This window comes from Oncorhynchus keta, chromosome 1 (genome assembly GCF_023373465.1).
Source record: "Oncorhynchus keta strain PuntledgeMale-10-30-2019 chromosome 1, Oket_V2, whole genome shotgun sequence".
Classification (NCBI taxonomy): Eukaryota; Metazoa; Chordata; class Actinopteri; order Salmoniformes; family Salmonidae; genus Oncorhynchus; species Oncorhynchus keta.
The window spans coordinates 84,575,929-84,593,725 of record NC_068421.1 but is presented as its reverse complement, the minus strand read 5'-3'; the positions used below and the strand labels follow the sequence as shown (position 1 = coordinate 84,593,725).

Here is a 17,797-nt window from a genome sequence, read left to right as displayed (position 1 = left end):
TTGTTGAATTTAACCTTTATTTAACTAGGCAAATCAGATAAGAACAAATTCTTATTTTACAATGACGGTCTACCCCCGGCCAATCCCTGCCCTAACCCGGATGACGCTGAACCTGTGAGCCGCCCTATGGGACTCCTGATCACGGCCCGTTGTGATACAGTCCGGGATCGGACCAGGGTCTGTAGTGATGCCTCTAGCACTGAGATGCAGAGATGCAGAGCCTAGACTTGGTTTCGCTGGAAGGAACGCTGTGTGTGTATGTTCATGTTCATGTCTGTGTGTGTGCTTTTGGTGTGTTTGAGTGTTTGCACTCGGTGTGTGTGTGTTTGAGTGTTTGCACTCGGTGTGTGTGTCTGTGTCTGTGTTTGAGTGTGTGCTCTCGGTGTGTGTGTGTTTGAGTGTGTGCTCTCGGTGTGTGTGTGTGTGTCTGTGTTTGAGTGTGTGCTCTCGGTGTGTGTGTGTTTGAGTGCTTGCTCTTTGTGTGTGTGTGTGTTTGAGTGTGTGCTCTCACTGTGTGTGGGTGGTTGAGTGTGTGCTCTCGTGTGTGTGTGTGTGTGTGTTTGAGTGTGTGCTCTCGGTGTGTGTACATGTGTGTGCTCTCGTGTGTGTGTGTTTGAGTGTGTGCTCTCAGTGTGTGCGTGTGGTTGAGTGTGTGCTCTTGGTGTGTGTGTGTGTGTGTTTGAGTGTGTGCTCTCGTGTGTGTGTGTGTGTTTGAGTGTGTGCTCTCGGTGCGTGTGTGTGTGTGGTTGAGTGTGTGTTCTCGGTGTGTGTGTGTGTTTGATTGTGTCCTCTCGGTGTGTGTACGTGTGTGTGCTCTCGGTGTGTGTGTTTGAGTGTGTGCTCTCGGTGTGTGTGTGTGTGTGTGTGTGTGTGTGTGTGTGTGTGTGTGTGTGTGTGTGTGTGTGTGTGTGTGTGTGTGTGTGTGTGTGTGTGTGTGTTTGAGTGTGTGCTCTCGGTGTGTATGTGTGTGTTTGAGTGCTTGCTCTTTGTGTGTGTGTGTGTGTTTGAGTGTGTGCTCTCAGTGTGTGTGTGGTTGAGTGTGTGCTCTCGGTGTGTGTGTGTGTTTGAGTGTATGCTCTCGGTGTGTATGTGTGTGTTTGATTGTGTGTGTGCTCTTTGTGTGTGTGTGTTTGAGTGTGTGCTCTCGTGTGTGTGTGTGTGTTTGAGTGTGTGCTCTCGGTGTGTGTACGTGTGTGTGCTCTCGTGTGTGTGTTTGAGTGTGCGCTCTCGGTGTGTGCGTTTGAGTGTGTGCTCTCGGTGCGTGTGTGTGTGTGTGGTTGAGTGTGTGCTCTCGGTGTGTGTGTGTGTTTGAGTGCTCGCTCTTTGTGTGTGTGTGTGTGTTTGAGTGTGTGCTCTCAGTGTGTGTGTGGTTGAGTGTGTGCTCTCGGTGTGTGTGTGTGTGTGTGTTTGAGTGTATGCTCTCGGTGTGTATGTGTGTGTTTGATTGTGTGTGTGCTCTTTGTGTGTGTGTGTGTGTTTGAGTGTGTGCTCTCGTGTGTGTGTGTGTGTGTGGGTGTGTTTGAGTGTGTGCTCTCGGTGTGTGTGTTTGAGTGTGTGCTCTCGGTGCGTGTGTGTGTGTGTGTTTGAGTGTGTGCTCTCGGTGCGTGTGTGTGTGTGTGTTTGAGTGTGTGCTCTCGGTGTGTGTGTGTGTTTGGGTGTTTGCACTCGGTGTGTGTGTGTGTGTGTGTCTGTGTCTGTGTTTGAGTGTGTGCTCTCGGTGTGTGTGTGTTTGAGTGTGTGCTCTGCTCTCGGTGTGTATGTGTGTGTGTGTGTGTGGTTGAGTGTGTGCTGTCTCTGTGTGTGTGTGTGTGTGTGTTTGAGTGTGTGCTCTCGGTGTGTGTACATGTGTGTGCTCTCGGTGTGTGTGTTTGAGTGTGTGCTCTCAGTGTGTGCGTTTGAGTGTGTGCTCTCGGTGTGTGTGTGGTTGAGTGTGTGCTCTCGTGTGTGTGTGTGTTTGAGTGTGTGCTCTCGGTGTGTGTGTGTGTGTTTGAGTGTGTGCTCTCGGTGTGTGTACATGTGTGTGCTCTCGGTGTGTGTGTTTGAGTGTGTGCTCTCAGTGTGTGCGTTTGAGTGTGTGCTCTCTGTGTGTGTGTGGTTGAGTGTGTGCTCTCGGTGTGTGTGTGTTTGAGTGTGTGCTCTTGGTGTGTGTGTGTGTGTGTGTGTTTGAGTGTGTGCTCTCGGTGTGTGTGTGTGTGTTTGAGTGTGTGCTCTCGGTGCGTGTGTGTGTGTGGTTGAGTGTGTGTTCTCGGTGTGTGTGTGTGTGTTTGATTGTGTGCTCTCGGTGCGTGTGTGTGTGTGGTTGAGTGTGTGTTCTCGGTGTGTGTGTGTGTTTGAGTGTGTGCTCTCGGTGTGTGTACGTGTGTGTGCTCTCGTGTGTGTGTGTTTGAGTGTGTGCTCTCAGTGTGTGCGTTTGAGTGTGTGCTCTCTGTGTGTGTGTGGTTGAGTGTGTGCTCTCGGTGTGTGTGTGTTTGAGTGTGTGCTCTTGGTGTGTGTGTGTGTGTGTGTGTTTGAGTGTGTGCTCTCGGTGTGTGTGTGTTTGAGTGTGTGCTCTCGGTGCGTGTGTGTGTGTGGTTGAGTGTGTGTTCTCGGTGTGTGTGTGTGTTTGATTGTGTGCTCTCGGTGCGTGTGTGTGTGTGGTTGAGTGTGTGTTCTCGGTGTGTGTGTGTGTTTGAGTGTGTGCTCTCGGTGCGTGTGTGTGTGTGGTTGAGTGTGTGTTCTCGTGTGTGTGTGTGTGTTTGAGTGTGTGCTCTCGGTGTGTGTACGTGTGTCTTGGTGTGTCGGTGCTCTCGGTGTGTGTGTTTGAGTGTGTGCTCTCGGTGTGTGTGTGTGTGTGTGTGTGTGTGTGTGTGTGTGTGTGTGTGTGTGTGTGTGTGTGTGTGTGTGTGTGTGTGTGTGTGTGTGTGTGTGTGTGTGTGTGTGTGTGTGTGTGTGTGTGTGTGTGTGTGTGTTTGAGTGTGCTCTCGGTGTGTATGTGTGTGTTTGAGTGCTTGCTCTTGTGTGTGTGTGTGTGTTTGTGTGTGTGCTCTCAGTGTGTGTGTGGTTGAGTGTGTGCTCTCCGTGTGTGTGTGTGTGTGTTTGATTGTGTGTGTGCTTTTGTGTGTGTGTGTTTGAGTGTGTGCTCTCGTGTGTGTGTGTGTGTTTGAGTGTGTGCTCTCGGTGTGTGTACGTGTGTGTGCTCTCGGTGTGTGTGTTTGAGTGTGTGCTCTCAGTGTGTGTGTGGTTGAGTGTGTGCTCTCGGTGTGTGTGTGTGTGTGTGTGTTTGAGTGTATGCTCTCGGTGTGTATGTGTGTGTTTGATTGTGTGTGTGCTCTTTGTGTGTGTGTGTGTTTGAGTGTGTGCTCTCGGTGTGTGTGTGTGTGTGGGTGTGTTTGAGTGTGTGCTCTCGTGTGTGTGTGTTTGAGTGTGTGCTCTCGGTGCGTGTGTGTGTGTGTGGTTGAGTGTGTGCTCTCGGTGTGAGTGTGTGTTTGAGTGTGTGCTCTCGGTGTGTGTGTGTGTTTGAGTGTTTGCACTCGGTGTGTGTGTGTGTGTGTGTCTGTGTCTGTGTTTGAGTGTGTGCTCTCGGTGTGTGTGTGTTTGAGTGTGTGCTCTCGGTGTGTATGTGTGTGTTTGAGTGCTTGCTCTTTGTGTGTGTGTGTGTGTGTGTGTGTGTGTGTGTGTGTGTGTGTGTGTGTGTGTGTGTGTGTGTGTGTGTGTGTGTGTGTGTGTGTGCTCTCAGTGTGTGCTGTGTGTGTGTGTGTGTGTGTGTGGTTGAGTGTGTGCTCTCGGTGTGTGTGTGTGTGTTTGAGTGTGTGCTCTCGGTGTGTGTACATGTGTGTGCTCTCGGTGTGTGTGTTTGAGTGTGTGCTCTCAGTGTGTGCGTTTGAGTGTGTGCTCTCGGTGTGTGTGTGGTTGAGTGTGTGCTCTCGGTGTGTGTGTGTGTGTTTGAGTGTGTGCTCTCGGTGTGTGTGTGTGTGTTTGAGTGTGTGCTCTGTGTGTGTGTGTGTTTGAGTGTGTGCTCTCGTGTGTGTGTGTGTTTGAGTGTGTGCTCTCGGTGTGTGTGTGTGTGTGTTTGAGTGTGTGCTCTCGGTATGTGTGTGTTTGACTGTGTGCTCTCGTGTGTGTGTGTGTTTGAGTGTGTGCTCTTGGTGTGTGTACGTGTGTGTGTGTGTTTGAGTGTGTGCTCTCGGTGTGTGTGTGTGTTTGAGTGTGTGCTCTCGGTGTGTGTGTGTGTTTGAGTGTGTGCTCTCGGTGTGTGTGTGTGTTTGAGTGTGTGCTCTCGGTGTGTGTGTGTGCTCTTTGTGTGTGTGTGCGTTTGAGTGTGTGCTCTCGGTACGCGTGTGTGTGTGTGGTTGAGTGTGTGCTCTCGGTGTGTGTGTGTGTGTTTGATTGTTTGCTCTCGGCGTGTGTACGTGTGTGTGCTCTCGGTGTGTGTGTTTGAGTGTGTGCTCTCGGTGGTGTGTGTGTGTTTGAGCGTGTGTTCTCGGTGTGTATGTGTGTGTTTGAGTGCTTGCTCAAAGTGCTTGTATGTGTGTGTGTGTGTGTGTGTGTGTGTGTGTGTGTGTGTGTGTGTGTGTGTGTGTGTGTGTGTGTGTGTGTGTGTGTGTGTGTGTGTGTGTGCTCTCGGTGTGTATGTGTGTGTTTGAGTGTGTGTGTTTGAGTGTGTGCTCTCTGTGTGTGTGTGTTTGAGTGTGTGCTCTCGGTGTGTGTACGTGTGTGTGCTCTCGGTGTGTGTGTTTGAGTGTGTGCTCTCAGTGTGTGTACGTGTGTGTGCTCTCGGTGTGTGTGTGTGTGTGTGTGTGTGTGTGTGTGTGTGTGTGTGTGTGTGTGTGTGTGTGTGTGTGTGTGTGTGTGTGTGTGTGTGTGTGTGTGTGTGTGTGTGTGTGTGTGTGTGTGTGTGTGTGTGTGTGTTTGACCTGGTGTCAAACTGACTGTGTCTGTTTTTTTGTCTTACTCAGACATTTGAGGCGGGATCGATTTGAGCAACATGATAACTGAGTTATCTGACTGTTTCATTGACTGACTGTGATGTTTCCTTTCTCACTCTCTCGCTCCCTCCCTCTCTCCACTGATAGGTCGACAGACGTGCCCACCTGAGAAGTTTGACTGTGGGGGGTCAACCAGCAAGTGTGTCTCGTTGTCATGGAGATGTGACGGTGAAAGGGACTGTGAGAACGGAGCTGATGAGAACCAATGTTCCGCAGGTAAGACTGAAGCGTGTGGGGGGAATACAGAGAGAGAGAAATACAGAGAGAGGGAAATACAGAGAGAGGGAGAAATACACAGAGAGAGAGAGAAATACAGAGAGAGAGATAAATATATAGAGAGAAATACAGAGAGAATGAGAAATACAGAGAGAGGGAGAAATACAGAAGAGAGAGAAATACAGAGAGAGGGAGAAATACAGAGAGAGAAATACAGAAGAGAGAGAAATACAGAGAGAGAATTACAGAGAGAGAGAAATATATAGAGAGGGAGAGAAATACAGAGAGAGAGAGAGAAATACAGAGAGGGATAGAAATACAGAGAGAGGGAGAGAAATACAAAGAGAGGGAGAGAAATACAGAGAGGGAGAGAAATACAGAGAGAGAGAGAGAAATACAGAGAGAGGGAGAGAAATACAGAGAGAGGGAGAGAAATACAGAGAGAGAGAGAGAAATACAGAGAGGGATAGAAATACAGAGAGAGGGAGAGAAATACAGAGAGAGGGAGAGAAATACAGAGAGAGGGAGAGAAATACAGAGAGGGAGAGAAATACAGAGAGAGAGAGAGAAATACAGAGAGGGATAGAAATACAGAGAGAGGGAGAGAAATACAGAGAGAGGGAGAGAAATACAGAGAGAGGGAGAGAAATACAGAGAGATAGAGAGAAATACAGAGAGAGGGAGAGAAATACAGAGAGATAGAGAGAAATACAGAGAGAGGGAGATAAATACAGAGAGATAGAGAGAAATACAGAGAGAGGGAGAGAAATATAATAATGGTTAGATCCTCCGTTGAGAGATAATCAAAGACTGACTAAATGTATTGAAAGTGTGAGTGAAGAGATGATAGATATATGCTCCTCATGATCATTTGTTTCGGCTTGTGGAGAGAAGAAACATGGTCTAAGGAGATGAAGGTGTTGGTACAAATAGCAGACATGGTATTTTTAGTCCCAGCTGCCAGTGTTGTTGGTGTGTGTTGATGTGTAGAACCTTCAGACTTCAGAGTTGTTTCCTCCACTGACTTTCCCCTGATCAATTCTCCCTGACGCTGTGAGACTGTCGTTTCCTCCCTGACGCTGTGTGAGACTGTCGTTTCCTCCCTGACGCTGTGTGAGACTGTCGTTTCCTCCCAGACGCTGTGTGAGACTGTTGTTTCCTCCCTGACACTGTGTGAGACTGTCGTTTCCTCCCTGACGCTGGGTGAGACTGTCGTTTCCACCCCTGACGCTGTGAGACTGTAGTTTCCTCCCTGACGCTGGGTGAGACTGTCATTTCCTCCCTGACGCTGTGTGAGACTGTCGTTTCCTCCCTGACGCTGTGAGACTGTCGTTTCCTCCCTGACGCTGGGTGAGACTGTCGTTTCCTCCCTGACGCTGTGAGACTGTCGTTTCCTCCCTGACGCTGTGTGAGACTGAGGTTTCCTCCCTGACGCTGGGTGAGACTGTCGTTTCCTCCCTGACGCTGTGAGAGACTGTCGCTTCCTCCCTGACGCTGTGTGAGACTGTCGTTTCCTCCCTGACGCTGTGTGAGACTGTCGATGGTTCCTCCCTGACGCTGTGTGAGACTGTCGTTTCCTCCCTGACGCTGTGTGAGATGTCGTTTCCTCCCCCTGATGGTGAGACTGTCGATTTCCTCCCTGACATGAATGACTGTGAGACTGTCGTTTCCTCCCTGACACTGTGTGAGACTGGTCTGTAGTTCCTCCCTGACGCTGTGAGGAGACTGTAGGTTTTTTCAGTAGGGGTGCTCGCCCTGACGCGGGTGAGACTGTCAGGGTTCCTCCCTGACGCTGTGTGAGACTGTCGTTTCCTCCTGATGAGGAGGGATAGGTTTCCTGACGCTGTGTGAGACTGTCGTTTCCTCCCTGACGCTGTGTGAGACTGTCGTTTCCTCCCTGACGCTGTGTGAGACTGTCGTTTCCTCCCTGACGCTGTGTGAGACTGTCGTTTTCTCCCTGACGCTATGTGAGACTGTCGTTTCCTCCCTGACGCTGTGAGACTGTCGTTTCCTCCCTGACGCTGTGTGACTGTCGTTTCCTCCCTGACGCTGTGAGACTGTCGTTTCCTCCCTGACGCTATGTGAGACTGTCGTTTCCTCCCTGACGCTGTGAGACTGTCGTTTCCTCCCTGACGCTGTGTGAGACTGTCGTTTCCTCCCTGACGCTGTGTGAGACTGTCGTTTCCTCCCTGACGCTGTGTGAGACTGTCGTTTCCTCCCTGACGCTATGTGAGACTGTCGTTTTCTCCCTGACTCTGTGTGACACTGTCGTTTCCTCCCTGACGCTGTGTGAGACTGTCGTTTCCTCCCTGACGCTGGGTGAGACTGTCATTTCCTCCCTGACACTGGGTGAGACTGTCGTTTCCTTCCTGACGCTGTGTGAGACTGTCGTTTCCTCCCTGACGCTGTGTGACACTGTCGTTTCCTCCCTGACGCTGTGTGAGACTGTCGTTTCCACCCTGACGCTGAGACTGTCGTTTCCTCCCTGACACTGTGTGAGACTGTCGTTTCCTCCCTGACGCTGTGAGACTGTTGTTTCCTCCCTGACGCTGTGTGAGACTGTCCTCCCTGACGCTGTGTGAGACTGTCGTTTCCCCCGCTGAGACTGTCGTTTCCTCCCTGACACTGTGTGAGACTGTCGTTTCCTCCCTGACGCTGTGTGAGACTGTCGTTTCCTCCCTGACGCTGGGTGAGACTGTCGTTTTCTCCCTGACGCTATGTGAGACTGTCGTTTCCTCCCTGACGCTGTGTGAGACTGTCGTTTCCTCCCTGACGCTGGGTGAGACTGTCGTTTTCTCCCTGACGCTATGTGAGACTGTCGTTTCCTCCCTGACGCTGTGTGAGACTGTCGTTTCCTCCCTGACGCTATGTGAGACTGTCGTTTCCTCCCTGACGCTGGGTGAGACTGTCGTTTCCTCCCTGACGCTGGGTGAGACTGTCGTTTCTCCCTGACGCTATGTGAGACTGTCGTTTCCTCCCTGACGCTGTGTGAGACTGTCGTTTCCTCCCTGACGCTGTGTGAGACTGTCGTTTCCTCCCTGACGCTGTGTGAGACTGTCGTTTCCTCCCTGACGCTGTGTGAGACTGTCGTTTCCTCCCTGACGCTGTGTGAGACTGTCGTTTCCTCCCTGACGCTGGGTGAGACTGTCGTTTTCTCCCTGACGCTGTGAGACTGTCGTTTTCCTCCCTGAGACGTTTCCTCCCTGTGTGAGACTGTCGTTTCCTCCCTGACGCTGTGTGAGACTGTCGTTTCCTCCCTGACGCTGTGTGAGACTGTCGTTTCCTCCCTGACGCTGTGTGAGACTGTCGTTTCCTCCCTGACGCTGTGTGAGACTGTCGTTTCCTCCCTGACGCTGTGTGAGACTGTCGTTTCCTCCCTGACGCTGGGTGAGACTGTCGTTTCCTCCCTGACGCTATGTGAGACTGTCGTTTCCTCCCTGACGCTATGTGAGACTGTCGTTTCCTCCCTGACGCTGGGTGAGACTGTCGTTTCCTCCCTGACACTGTGTGAGACTGTCGTTTTCTCCCTGACGCTGTGTGAGACTGTCGTTTCCTCCCTGACGCTGGGTGAGACTGTCGTTTCCTCCCTGACGCTGTGTGAGACTGTCGTTTCCTCCCTGACGCTGTGTGAGACTGTCGTTTTCTCCCTGACGCTGTGAGACTGTCGTTTCCTCCCTGACGCTGTGTGAGACTGTCGTTTCCTCCCTGACACTGTGTGAGACTGTCGTTTCCTCCCTGACGATGTGTGAGTGGAAAAGTAGGTTTCTACAACAGCTCAATAGGGTAGATTTGTCTCTCTGAACGGCTGAGATTGAAACATCATCTTTCCGTCTGTCCGTCTGTCTGTGTGTAGTGAGAAGGCTGTCAAGGGGTTGCTCACACGCATTATATGTCACACACACACACACACACACACACACACACACACACACACACACACACACACACACACACACACACACACACACACACACACACACACACACACACACACACACACCCTCCCGTCCACACGGCAAGCCAGAGAGAAATCGTCCACCTTGCCGTTCTCCACCCAATACGAGAGCCATAATAGCAGCATTGATTTCCCCCTGCTTGGACATGTGACCTATAGTAATATTGATCTCCCTGCGTCTCCCGTTTAGAGGATATTATGTATCATACATATAACCTTTACCAGATCTAACAGCTTCCTGCCAGGCCATTAGGGAAAACAAAAGGGCCTCTCAGAATACAGGTTTTTACTGAATACACACACACCAGAGGAGGCTGGTGGGATATTCTATCGGAGAACGGGCTCATTGTAATAGCTCGAATGGAATAAATGGAACCGTTAAATGTGGTTTCCTTGTGTTTGATTTGTTTTGACTCCGTTCCATTAATTCATTTACATTTACATTTAAGTCATTTAGCAGACGCTCTTATCCAGAGCGACTTACAAATTGGTGCATACACCTTATGACATCCAATTCCACTCCAGCTATTACAATGAGCCAGTATAGCTCCTCCCACCAGCCTCCTCTGACACACACACACACACACAAAAACACACACACACACAGGTTTTCGGTGTTATCTAAGGTCAAACCTAAAATAGACCAACACACACTGAGACTGTCTGAAGCTGGAGGGGCGATGATCTTCACTTCGCCCTCTATCTCTTTCCCTTCTGTCCCCTCTATCTCTATCCCCTCTCTCCCCTCTATCTCTCTCCCCTCTATCTCTAGCCCCTCTCTCCCCTCTGTCTCTCTCCCCTCTCTCAACCCTCTCTAGTTTACCCTGAGTTAGCCATAATGTTTAGCCCTAGTGTTAGTCCTAGTGTTTAGTCCTAGTGTTTAGTCCTAGTGTTAGTCCTAGTGTTTAGTTCTAGTGTTTAGTCCTAGTGTTTAGTCCTAGTGTTAGTCCTAGTGTTAGTCCTAGTGTTAGTCCTAGTGTTTAGTCCTAGTGTTTAGTCCTAGTGTTAGTCCTAGTGTTTAGTCCTAGTGTTAGTCCTAGTGTTTAGTCCTAGTGTTAGTCCTAGTGTTTAGTCCTAGTGTTTAGTCCTAGTGTTAGTCCTAGTGTTAGTCCTAGTGTTAGTCCTAGTGTTTAGTCCTAGTGTTTAGTCCTAGTGTTAGTCCTAGTGTTTAGTCCTAGTGTTAGTCCTAGTGTTTAGTCCTAGTGTTAGTCCTAGTGTTTAGTCCTAGTGTTAGTCATAGTGTTTAGTCCTAGTGTTTAGTCCTAGTGTTAGTCCTAGTGTTAGTCCTAGTGTTAGTTCTAGTGTTTAGTCCTAGTGTTTAGTTCTAGTGTTTAGTCCTAGTGTTAGTCCTAGTGTTTAGTCCTAGTGTTAGTTCTAGTGTTTAGTCCTAGTGTTAGTTCTAGTGTTTAGTCCTAGTGTTAGTCCTAGTGTTTAGTCCTAGTGTTAGTCCTAGTGTTAGTCCTAGTGTTTAGTCCTAGTGTTTAGTTCTAGTGTTTAGTCCTAGTGTTTAGTCCTAGTGTTTAGTCCTAGTGTTTAGTCCTAGTGTTAGTCCTAGTGTTTAGTCCTAGTGTTAGTCCTAGTGTTTAGTCCTAGTGTTAGTCCTAGTGTTAGTCCTAGTGTTTAGTCCTAGTGTTAGTCCTAGTGTTTAGTCCTAGTGTTTAGTCCTAGTGTTTAGTCCTAGTGTTTAGTCCTAGTGTTAGTCCTAGTGTTAGTCCTAGTGTTAGTCCTAGTGTTTAGTCCTAGTGTTTAGCCTTTATTCCCTCGGACAGAGAGAGAGAGAGAGAGAGAGAGAGAGAGAGAGAGAGAGAGAGAGAGTAGTAGCATACACCTTTGAGAGGCAGGTAGCCTAGTGGTTAGAGGCAGGTGGCCTAGTGGTTAGAGGCAGGTAGCCTAGTGGTTAGAGGCAGGTGGCCTAGTGGTTAGAGGCAGGTAGCCTAGTGGTTAGAGGCAGGTAGCCTAGTGGTTAGAGGCAGGTCCTAGTGGTTAGAGGCAGGTAGCCTAGTGGTTAAAGGCGGGTAGCCTAGTGGTTAGAGGCATGTAGCCTAGTGGTTTAGGTAGCCTAGTGGTTAGCAGGTTAGAGATTAGAGGCAGGTAGCCTAGTGGTTTAGCCTAGTGGTTAGAGGCAGGTAGCCTAGTGGTTAGAGGCAGGTAGCCTAGTGGTTAGGCGGGTAGCCTAGTGGTTAGAGGCAGGTAGCCTAGTGGTTAGAGGCAGGTAGCCTAGTGATTAGAGGCAGGTAGCCTAGTGGTTAGAGGCAGGTGGCCTAGTGGTTAGAGGCAGGTGGCCTAGTGGTTAGAGGCAGGTATCCTAGTGGTTAGAGGCAGGTGGCCTAGTGGTTAGAGGCAGGTAGCCTAGTGGTTAGAGGCAGGTGGCCTAGTGGTTAGAGGCAGGTAGCCTAGTGGTTAGAGGCAGGTAGCCTAGTGGTTAGAGGCAGGTAGCTTAGTGGTTAGAGGCAGGTAGCCTAGTGGTTAGGCGGGTAGCCTAGTGGTTAGAGGCATGTAGCCTAGTGGTTTAGCCTAGTGGTTAGGTAGCCTAGAGATTAGAGGCAGGTAGCCTAGTGGTTAGAGGCAGCTAGCCTAGTGGTTAGAGGCAGGTAGCCTAGTGGTTAGAGGCAGGTAGCCTAGTGGTTAGCCTAGTGGTTAGAGGCAGGTAGCCTAGTGGTTAGAGGCAGGTAGCCTAGAGATTAGAGGCAGGTAGCCTAGTGGTTAGAGGCAGGTATCCTAGTGGTTAGAGGCAGGTAGCCTAGTGGTTAGAGGCAGGTATCCTAGTGGTTAGAGGCAGGTAGCCTAGTGGTTAGAGGCAGGTAGCCTAGTGGTTAAAGGCGGGTATTCTAGTGGTTAGAGGCAGGTAGCCTAGTGGTTAAAGGAGGGTAGCCTAGTGGTTAGAGGCGGGTAGCCTAGTGGTTGGTATCCTAGTGGTTAGAGGCAGGTAGCCTAGTGGTTAGAGGCAGGTATCCTAGTGGTTAGAGGCAGGTATCCTAGTGGTTAGAGGCAGGTATCCTAGTGGTTAGAGGCAGGTATCCTAGTGGTTAGAGGCAGGTAGGCTAGTGGTTAGAGGCAGGTATCCTAGTGGTTAGAGGCAGGTATCCTAGTGGTTAGAGGCAGGTAGGCTAGTGGTTAGAGGCAGGTATCCTAGTGGTTAGAGGCAGGTATCCTAGTGGTTAGAGGCAGGTAGCCTAGTGGTTAGAGGCAGGTGGCCTAGTGGTTAGAGGCAGGTAGCCTAGTGGTTAGAGGCAGGTAGCCTAGTGGTTAGAGGCAGGTAGCCTAGTGGTTAAAGGCGGGTAGCCTAGTGGTTAGAGGCATGTAGCCTAGTGGTTAGAGGCAGGTAGCCTAGTGGTTAGAGGCAGGTAGCCTAGAGATTAGAGGCAGGTAGCCTAGTGGTTAGAGGCAGCTAGCCTAGTGGTTAGAGGCAGGTAGCCTAGTGGTTAGAGGCAGGTAGCCTAGTGGTTAAAGGCGGGTAGCCTAGTGGTTAGAGGCAGGTAGCCTAGTGGTTAGAGGCAGGTAGCCTAGAGATTAGAGGCAGGTAGCCTAGTGGTTAGAGGCAGGTATCCTAGTGGTTAGAGGCAGGTAGCCTAGTGGTTAGAGGCAGGTATCCTAGTGGTTAGAGGCAGGTAGCCTAGTGGTTAGAGGCAGGTAGCCTAGTGGTTAAAGGCGGGTATTCTAGTGGTTAGAGGCAGGTAGCCTAGTGGTTAAAGGTGGGTATCCTAGTGGTTAGAGGCGGGTATCCTAGTGGTTAGAGGCGGGTATCCTAGTGGTTAGAGGCAGGTAGCCTAGTGGTTAGAGGCAGGTATCCTAGTGGTTAGAGGCAGGTATCCTAGTGGTTAGAGGCAGGTATCCTAGTGGTTAGAGGCAGGTAGGCTAGTGGTTAGAGGCAGGTATCCTAGTGGTTAGAGGCAGGTATCCTAGTGGTTAGAGGCAGGTATCCTAGTGGTTAGAGGCAGGTAGGCTAGTGGTTAGAGGCAGGTATCCTAGTGGTTAGAGGCAGGTATCCTAGTGGTTAGAGGCAGGTAGGCTAGTGGTTAGAGGCAGGTATCCTAGTGGTTAGAGCATTGGGCTTGTAACCAATAGGTTGCAAGATTGAATCCCCGAGCTGACAAGATAAAAATATGCCGTTCTGGCCCTGAACAAGGCAGTTAACTTGTTCCTAGGCCGTCATTGTAAATAAGAATTTGTTCTTAACTGACTTGCCTGGTTAAATAAATACATAAATAAACATACAGCTATCAATGCCAATGGCATCTATCTACCTCGGGATCAATCTATTCGCTAGTTATAGTGTGTTGCCAGTATTCAGCCACACTGTATCCCTATAGTCACACAGTATTATATCATCTGATCTCTGTATATCTCTATCGTTACATCTGGGAGTTTGTCGACGGGTAATGAACACATAAGCTGTTGTTGATGTAGTCATGCAAGCCAGTCGGCCGTGCGCCTCAGCCTGTATCACATCCTCTCACACCCTAATGGATCGAAACACCAAGGGAGCTCCTCTGTCTCTACTGTTATTCATCACATTGAAATGACATGGCCATCAAGGAAACTTCTCACATATCTCATTCCCTTTTCATTTCTATTGTATTGACACCGGGGGGGACTTATATTGGCTCCACGTTCGTTCTATCGCCTTTTTATCTATCACAACCATATACGAAGGGGAAAATAAGATTGGTTATTACATCTTAGAAATATTTCATGGAGGTTCTGATGATAATTGATTTCCTGCCTGACGTGGTATGTCTGTCTGTGATCCTGGCTCTCCAGCTGTAATAACCTGCAGAAATGGGTTTTTGATCTATGATTTAAGAGAGGAAGTATATGGGGCTGCGTGCATATCACTGTGAACGCTGTCAGACTCTGATGATCTGTATCCCAACCCCGCCCCACACACACATACGCATCCCTGCCTCCACCCTTTAGCTCCTGCTCTAGTTCTCTCTTCTCCCCTCCCCATCCCCCTACCTCCTCACACACCCTTCCCTCCCCATCCCCCTACCTCCTCACACATCCCTCCCTCCCCATCCCCCTACCTCCTCACACACCCCTCCCTCCCCATCCCCCTACCTCCTCACACACCCTTCCCTCCCCATCCCCCTACCTCCTCACACATCCCTCCCTCCCCATCCCCCTACCTCCTCACACACCCCTCCCTCCCCATCCCCCTACCTCCTCACACATCCCTCCCTCCCCATCCCCCTACCTCCTCACACATCCCTCCCTCCCCATCCCCCTACCTCCTCACACACCCCTCTCTCCTCCCTATTTCCCCCTCCCTGTGGAATCAGCTGCTAATTGAGCTTATCCATATGTTGAATTATACATGTCCAGTCTGGGAGGGTCTTTGTTTGATTTTTAAAGCCCTCTGAAGAAAGTTTAGCAGCTTTTAATGGATGATAATGTGGAATCAGGTTAATTTAGGCACCCGGGCCCTCCCGCTGCTCCTAGCTGGAGTTGGGATGGGAGGATGGGGATGGTGTTACTTCTGAATGAATGGAGAGATGAACGGGGGAGTAGAGGCAATGGGGGGATAAGGAGAGAGGCTGTAGCTTTCATGTTGACCATGGAATTCACCCATCAAAAGGCTTGGTTTGTTGTGTGCCTGTGTGTTTTTGGTTCGTGTGAATCTTATGGATGTGTGTCATTTCTGTCCAAGCAGCAGAGTGAGTCTTAATGAGTCATGTTGAACGACGATCACCACAGAAGTCAGGTTGAATTCAGCAGAGCTCGGCGGCCTGACTGTCTGAGGGACTTAGAGTGCAACGACATGTTTCTAATTTATTTATACAGAAGATGATTTGTCTTTCAGGCCGAAGGTCTGTGGAGAGAGAAAAGACGTGTTTATATATTACAACATATTCAATGTTGCCTCACCACAGTTATCTGTGTCTGTTTTTCTCACATACATACAGTGTATATATACACACACACACACACACACACACACACACACACACACACACACACACACACACACACACACACACACACACACACACACACACACACACACACACACACACACACACACACACACACACACAGACAGGTAAAAATGTTTTAGTCCATTACTTTTAACTCCCTGCCTTCCCACAGTAGCTTAGTTCCTAGTGTACAGGCAGTGTGGTCCTGAGGGAGTTAGCTGTAGTGTACAGGCAGTGTGGTCCTGAGGGAGTTAGCTGTAGTGTACAGGCAGGGTGGTCCTGAGGGAGTTAGCTGTAGTGTACAGGCAGTGTGGTCCTGAGGGAGTTAGCTGTAGTGTACAGGCAGGGTGGTCCTGAGGGAGTTAGCTGTAGTGTACAGGCAGTGTGGTCCTGAGGGAGTTGCTGTAGTGTACTGGTGGTCCTGGGGAGTTAGCTGTAGTGTACAGGCAGTGATCCTGAGGGAGTTAGCTGTAGTGTACAGGCAGGGTGGTCCTGAGGGAGTTGGCTGTAGTGTACAGGCAGGCTGAGGGAGGGTGTGTCCTGATCCTGGGAGTTAGCTGTAGTGTACAGGCAGGGTGTGTACCAGTGTGAGGGAGTTAGCTGTAGTGTACAGGCAGTGTGATCCTGAAGGAGTTAGCTGTAGTGTACAGGCAGGGTGGTCCTGAGGGAGTTAGCTGTAGTGTACAGGCAGTGTGATCCTGAGGGAGTTAGCTGTAGTGTACAGGCAGTGTGATCCTGAGGGAGTTAGCTGTAGTGTACAGGCAGTGTGATCCTGAGGGAGTTAGCTGTAGTGTACAGGCAGTGTGATCCTGAGGGAGTTAGCTGTAGTGTACAGGCAGTGTGGTCCTGAGGGAGTTAGCTGTAGTGTACAGGCAGTGTGATCCTGAGGGAGTTAGCTGTAGTGTACAGGCAGTGTGATCCTGAGGGAGTTAGCTGTAGTGTACAGGCAGTGTGATCCTGAGGGAGTTAGCTGTAGTGTACAGGCAGTGTGGTCCTGAGGGAGTTAGCTGTAGTGTACAGTGTGGTCCTGAGGGAGGCTGTGTCCAGTGTGAGGGAGTTAGCTGTAGTGTGGTCCTGAGGGAGAGCAGTGTACAGGCAGTGTGGTCTGAGGGAGTTAGCTACAGGAGTGTGGTCCTGAGGGAGTTAGCTGTAGTGTACAGGCAGTGTGGTCCTGAGGGAGTTAGCTGTAGTGTACAGGCAGTGTGATCCTGAGGGAGTTAGCTGTAGTGTACAGGCAGTGTGATCCTGAGGAGTTAGCAGGCAGTGTGATCCTGAGGGAGGGAGTGTAGTGTGCTGTAGTGTACAGGCAGTGTGGTCCTGAGGGAGTTAGCTGTAGTATACAGGCAGTGTGATCCTGAGGGAGTTAGCTGTAGTGTACAGGCAGTGTGATCCTGAGGGAGTTAGCTGTAGTGTACAGGCAGTGTGATCCTGAGGGAGTTAGCTGTAGTGTACAGGCAGGTGTGGTCCTGAGGGAGTTAGCTGTAGTGTACAGGCAGTGTGGTCCTGAGGGAGTTAGCTGTAGTGTACAGGCAGTGTGATCCTGAGGGAGTTAGCTGTAGTGTACAGGCAGTGTGGTCCTGAGGGAGTTAGCTGTAGTGTACAGGCAGTGTGGTCCTGAGGGAGTTAGCTGTAGTGTACAGGCAGTGTGGTCCTGAGGGAGTTAGCTGTAGTGTACAGGCAGTGTGGTCCTGAGGGAGTTAGCTGTAGTGTACAGGCAGGGTGGTCCTGAGGGAGTTAGCTGTAGTGTACAGGCAGTGTGATCCTGAGGGAGTTAGCTGTAGTGTACAGGCAGTGTGGTCCTGAGGGAGTTAGCTGTAGTGTACAGGCAGTGTGCAGGGTGGTCCTGAGGGAGTTAGCTGTAGTGTACAGGCAGTGTGATCCTGAGGGAGTTAGCTGTAGTGTACAGGCAGTGGTCCTGAGGGAGTTAGCTGTAGTGTACAGGCAGTGTGATCCTGAGGGAGTTAGCTGTAGTGTACAGGCAGTGTGATCTGAGGGAGTTAGCTGTAGTGTACAGGCAGTGTGATCCTAGCTGTAGTGTACAGGCAGTGTGATCCTGAGGGAGTTAGCTGTAGTGTACAGGCAGTGTGATCCTGAGGGAGTTAGCTGTAGTGTACAGGCAGGGTGGTCGTGAGGGGAGTTAGCTGTAGTGTACAGGCAGTGTGATCCTGAGGAGTGTGATCCTGAGGGAGTTAGCTGTAGTGTACAGGCAGGGTGGTCCTGGGGGAGTTAGCTGTAGTGTACAGGCAGTGTGATCCTGAGGGAGTTAGCTGTAGTGTACAGGCAGTGCCGAGGGAGTTAGTGGTCCTGAGGGAGTTAGCTGTAGTGTACAGGCAGTGTGGTCCTGAGGGAGTTAGCTGTAGTGTACAGGCAGTGTGGTCCTGAGGGAGTTAGCTGTAGTGTACAGGCAGTGTGGTCCTGAGGGAGTTAGCTGTAGTGTACAGGCAGTGTGGTCCTGAGGGAGTTAGCTGTAGTGTACAGGCAGAGGGAGTTAGCTGTGTGTCCAGTGTGATCCTGAGGGAGTTAGCTGTAGTGTACAGGCAGTGTGCAGTGTGGTCCTGTCCTGAGGGAGTTAGCTGTAGTGTACAGGCAGTGTGGTCCTGAGGGAGTTAGCTGTAGTGTACAGGCAGTGTGGTCCTGAGGGGAGTTAGCTGTAGTGTACAGGCAGTGTGATCCTGAGGGAGTTAGATGTAGTGTACAGGCAGTGTGATCCTGGGGAGTTAGCTGTAGTGTACAGTGTGGCTGGG

The 17,797-nt window shown here is 50.3% G+C and overlaps 1 protein-coding gene and 1 long non-coding RNA gene across 3 annotated transcripts in view; both read left to right on the top strand.

The window, feature by feature from the left end:
• The window catches only part of LOC118385848 (low-density lipoprotein receptor-related protein 8-like), a 413,768-nt gene that overhangs the window by 275,827 nt on the left and 120,144 nt on the right, over positions 1–17,797 (top strand). For both annotated transcript variants that reach the window (XM_052462856.1, XM_052462855.1), the window contains exon 4: positions 5,052–5,180. In XM_052462856.1, the coding sequence (XP_052318816.1) occupies positions 5,052–5,180 (129 nt within the window). The remainder of the gene's footprint in view (positions 1–5,051; positions 5,181–17,797) is intronic.
• On the top strand, positions 12,073–13,134 carry LOC127907496 (uncharacterized). The gene is made up of 3 exons (XR_008064605.1): positions 12,073–12,171; positions 12,920–12,985; positions 13,030–13,134. It is a non-coding gene; the product is annotated as an uncharacterized LOC127907496 (long non-coding RNA).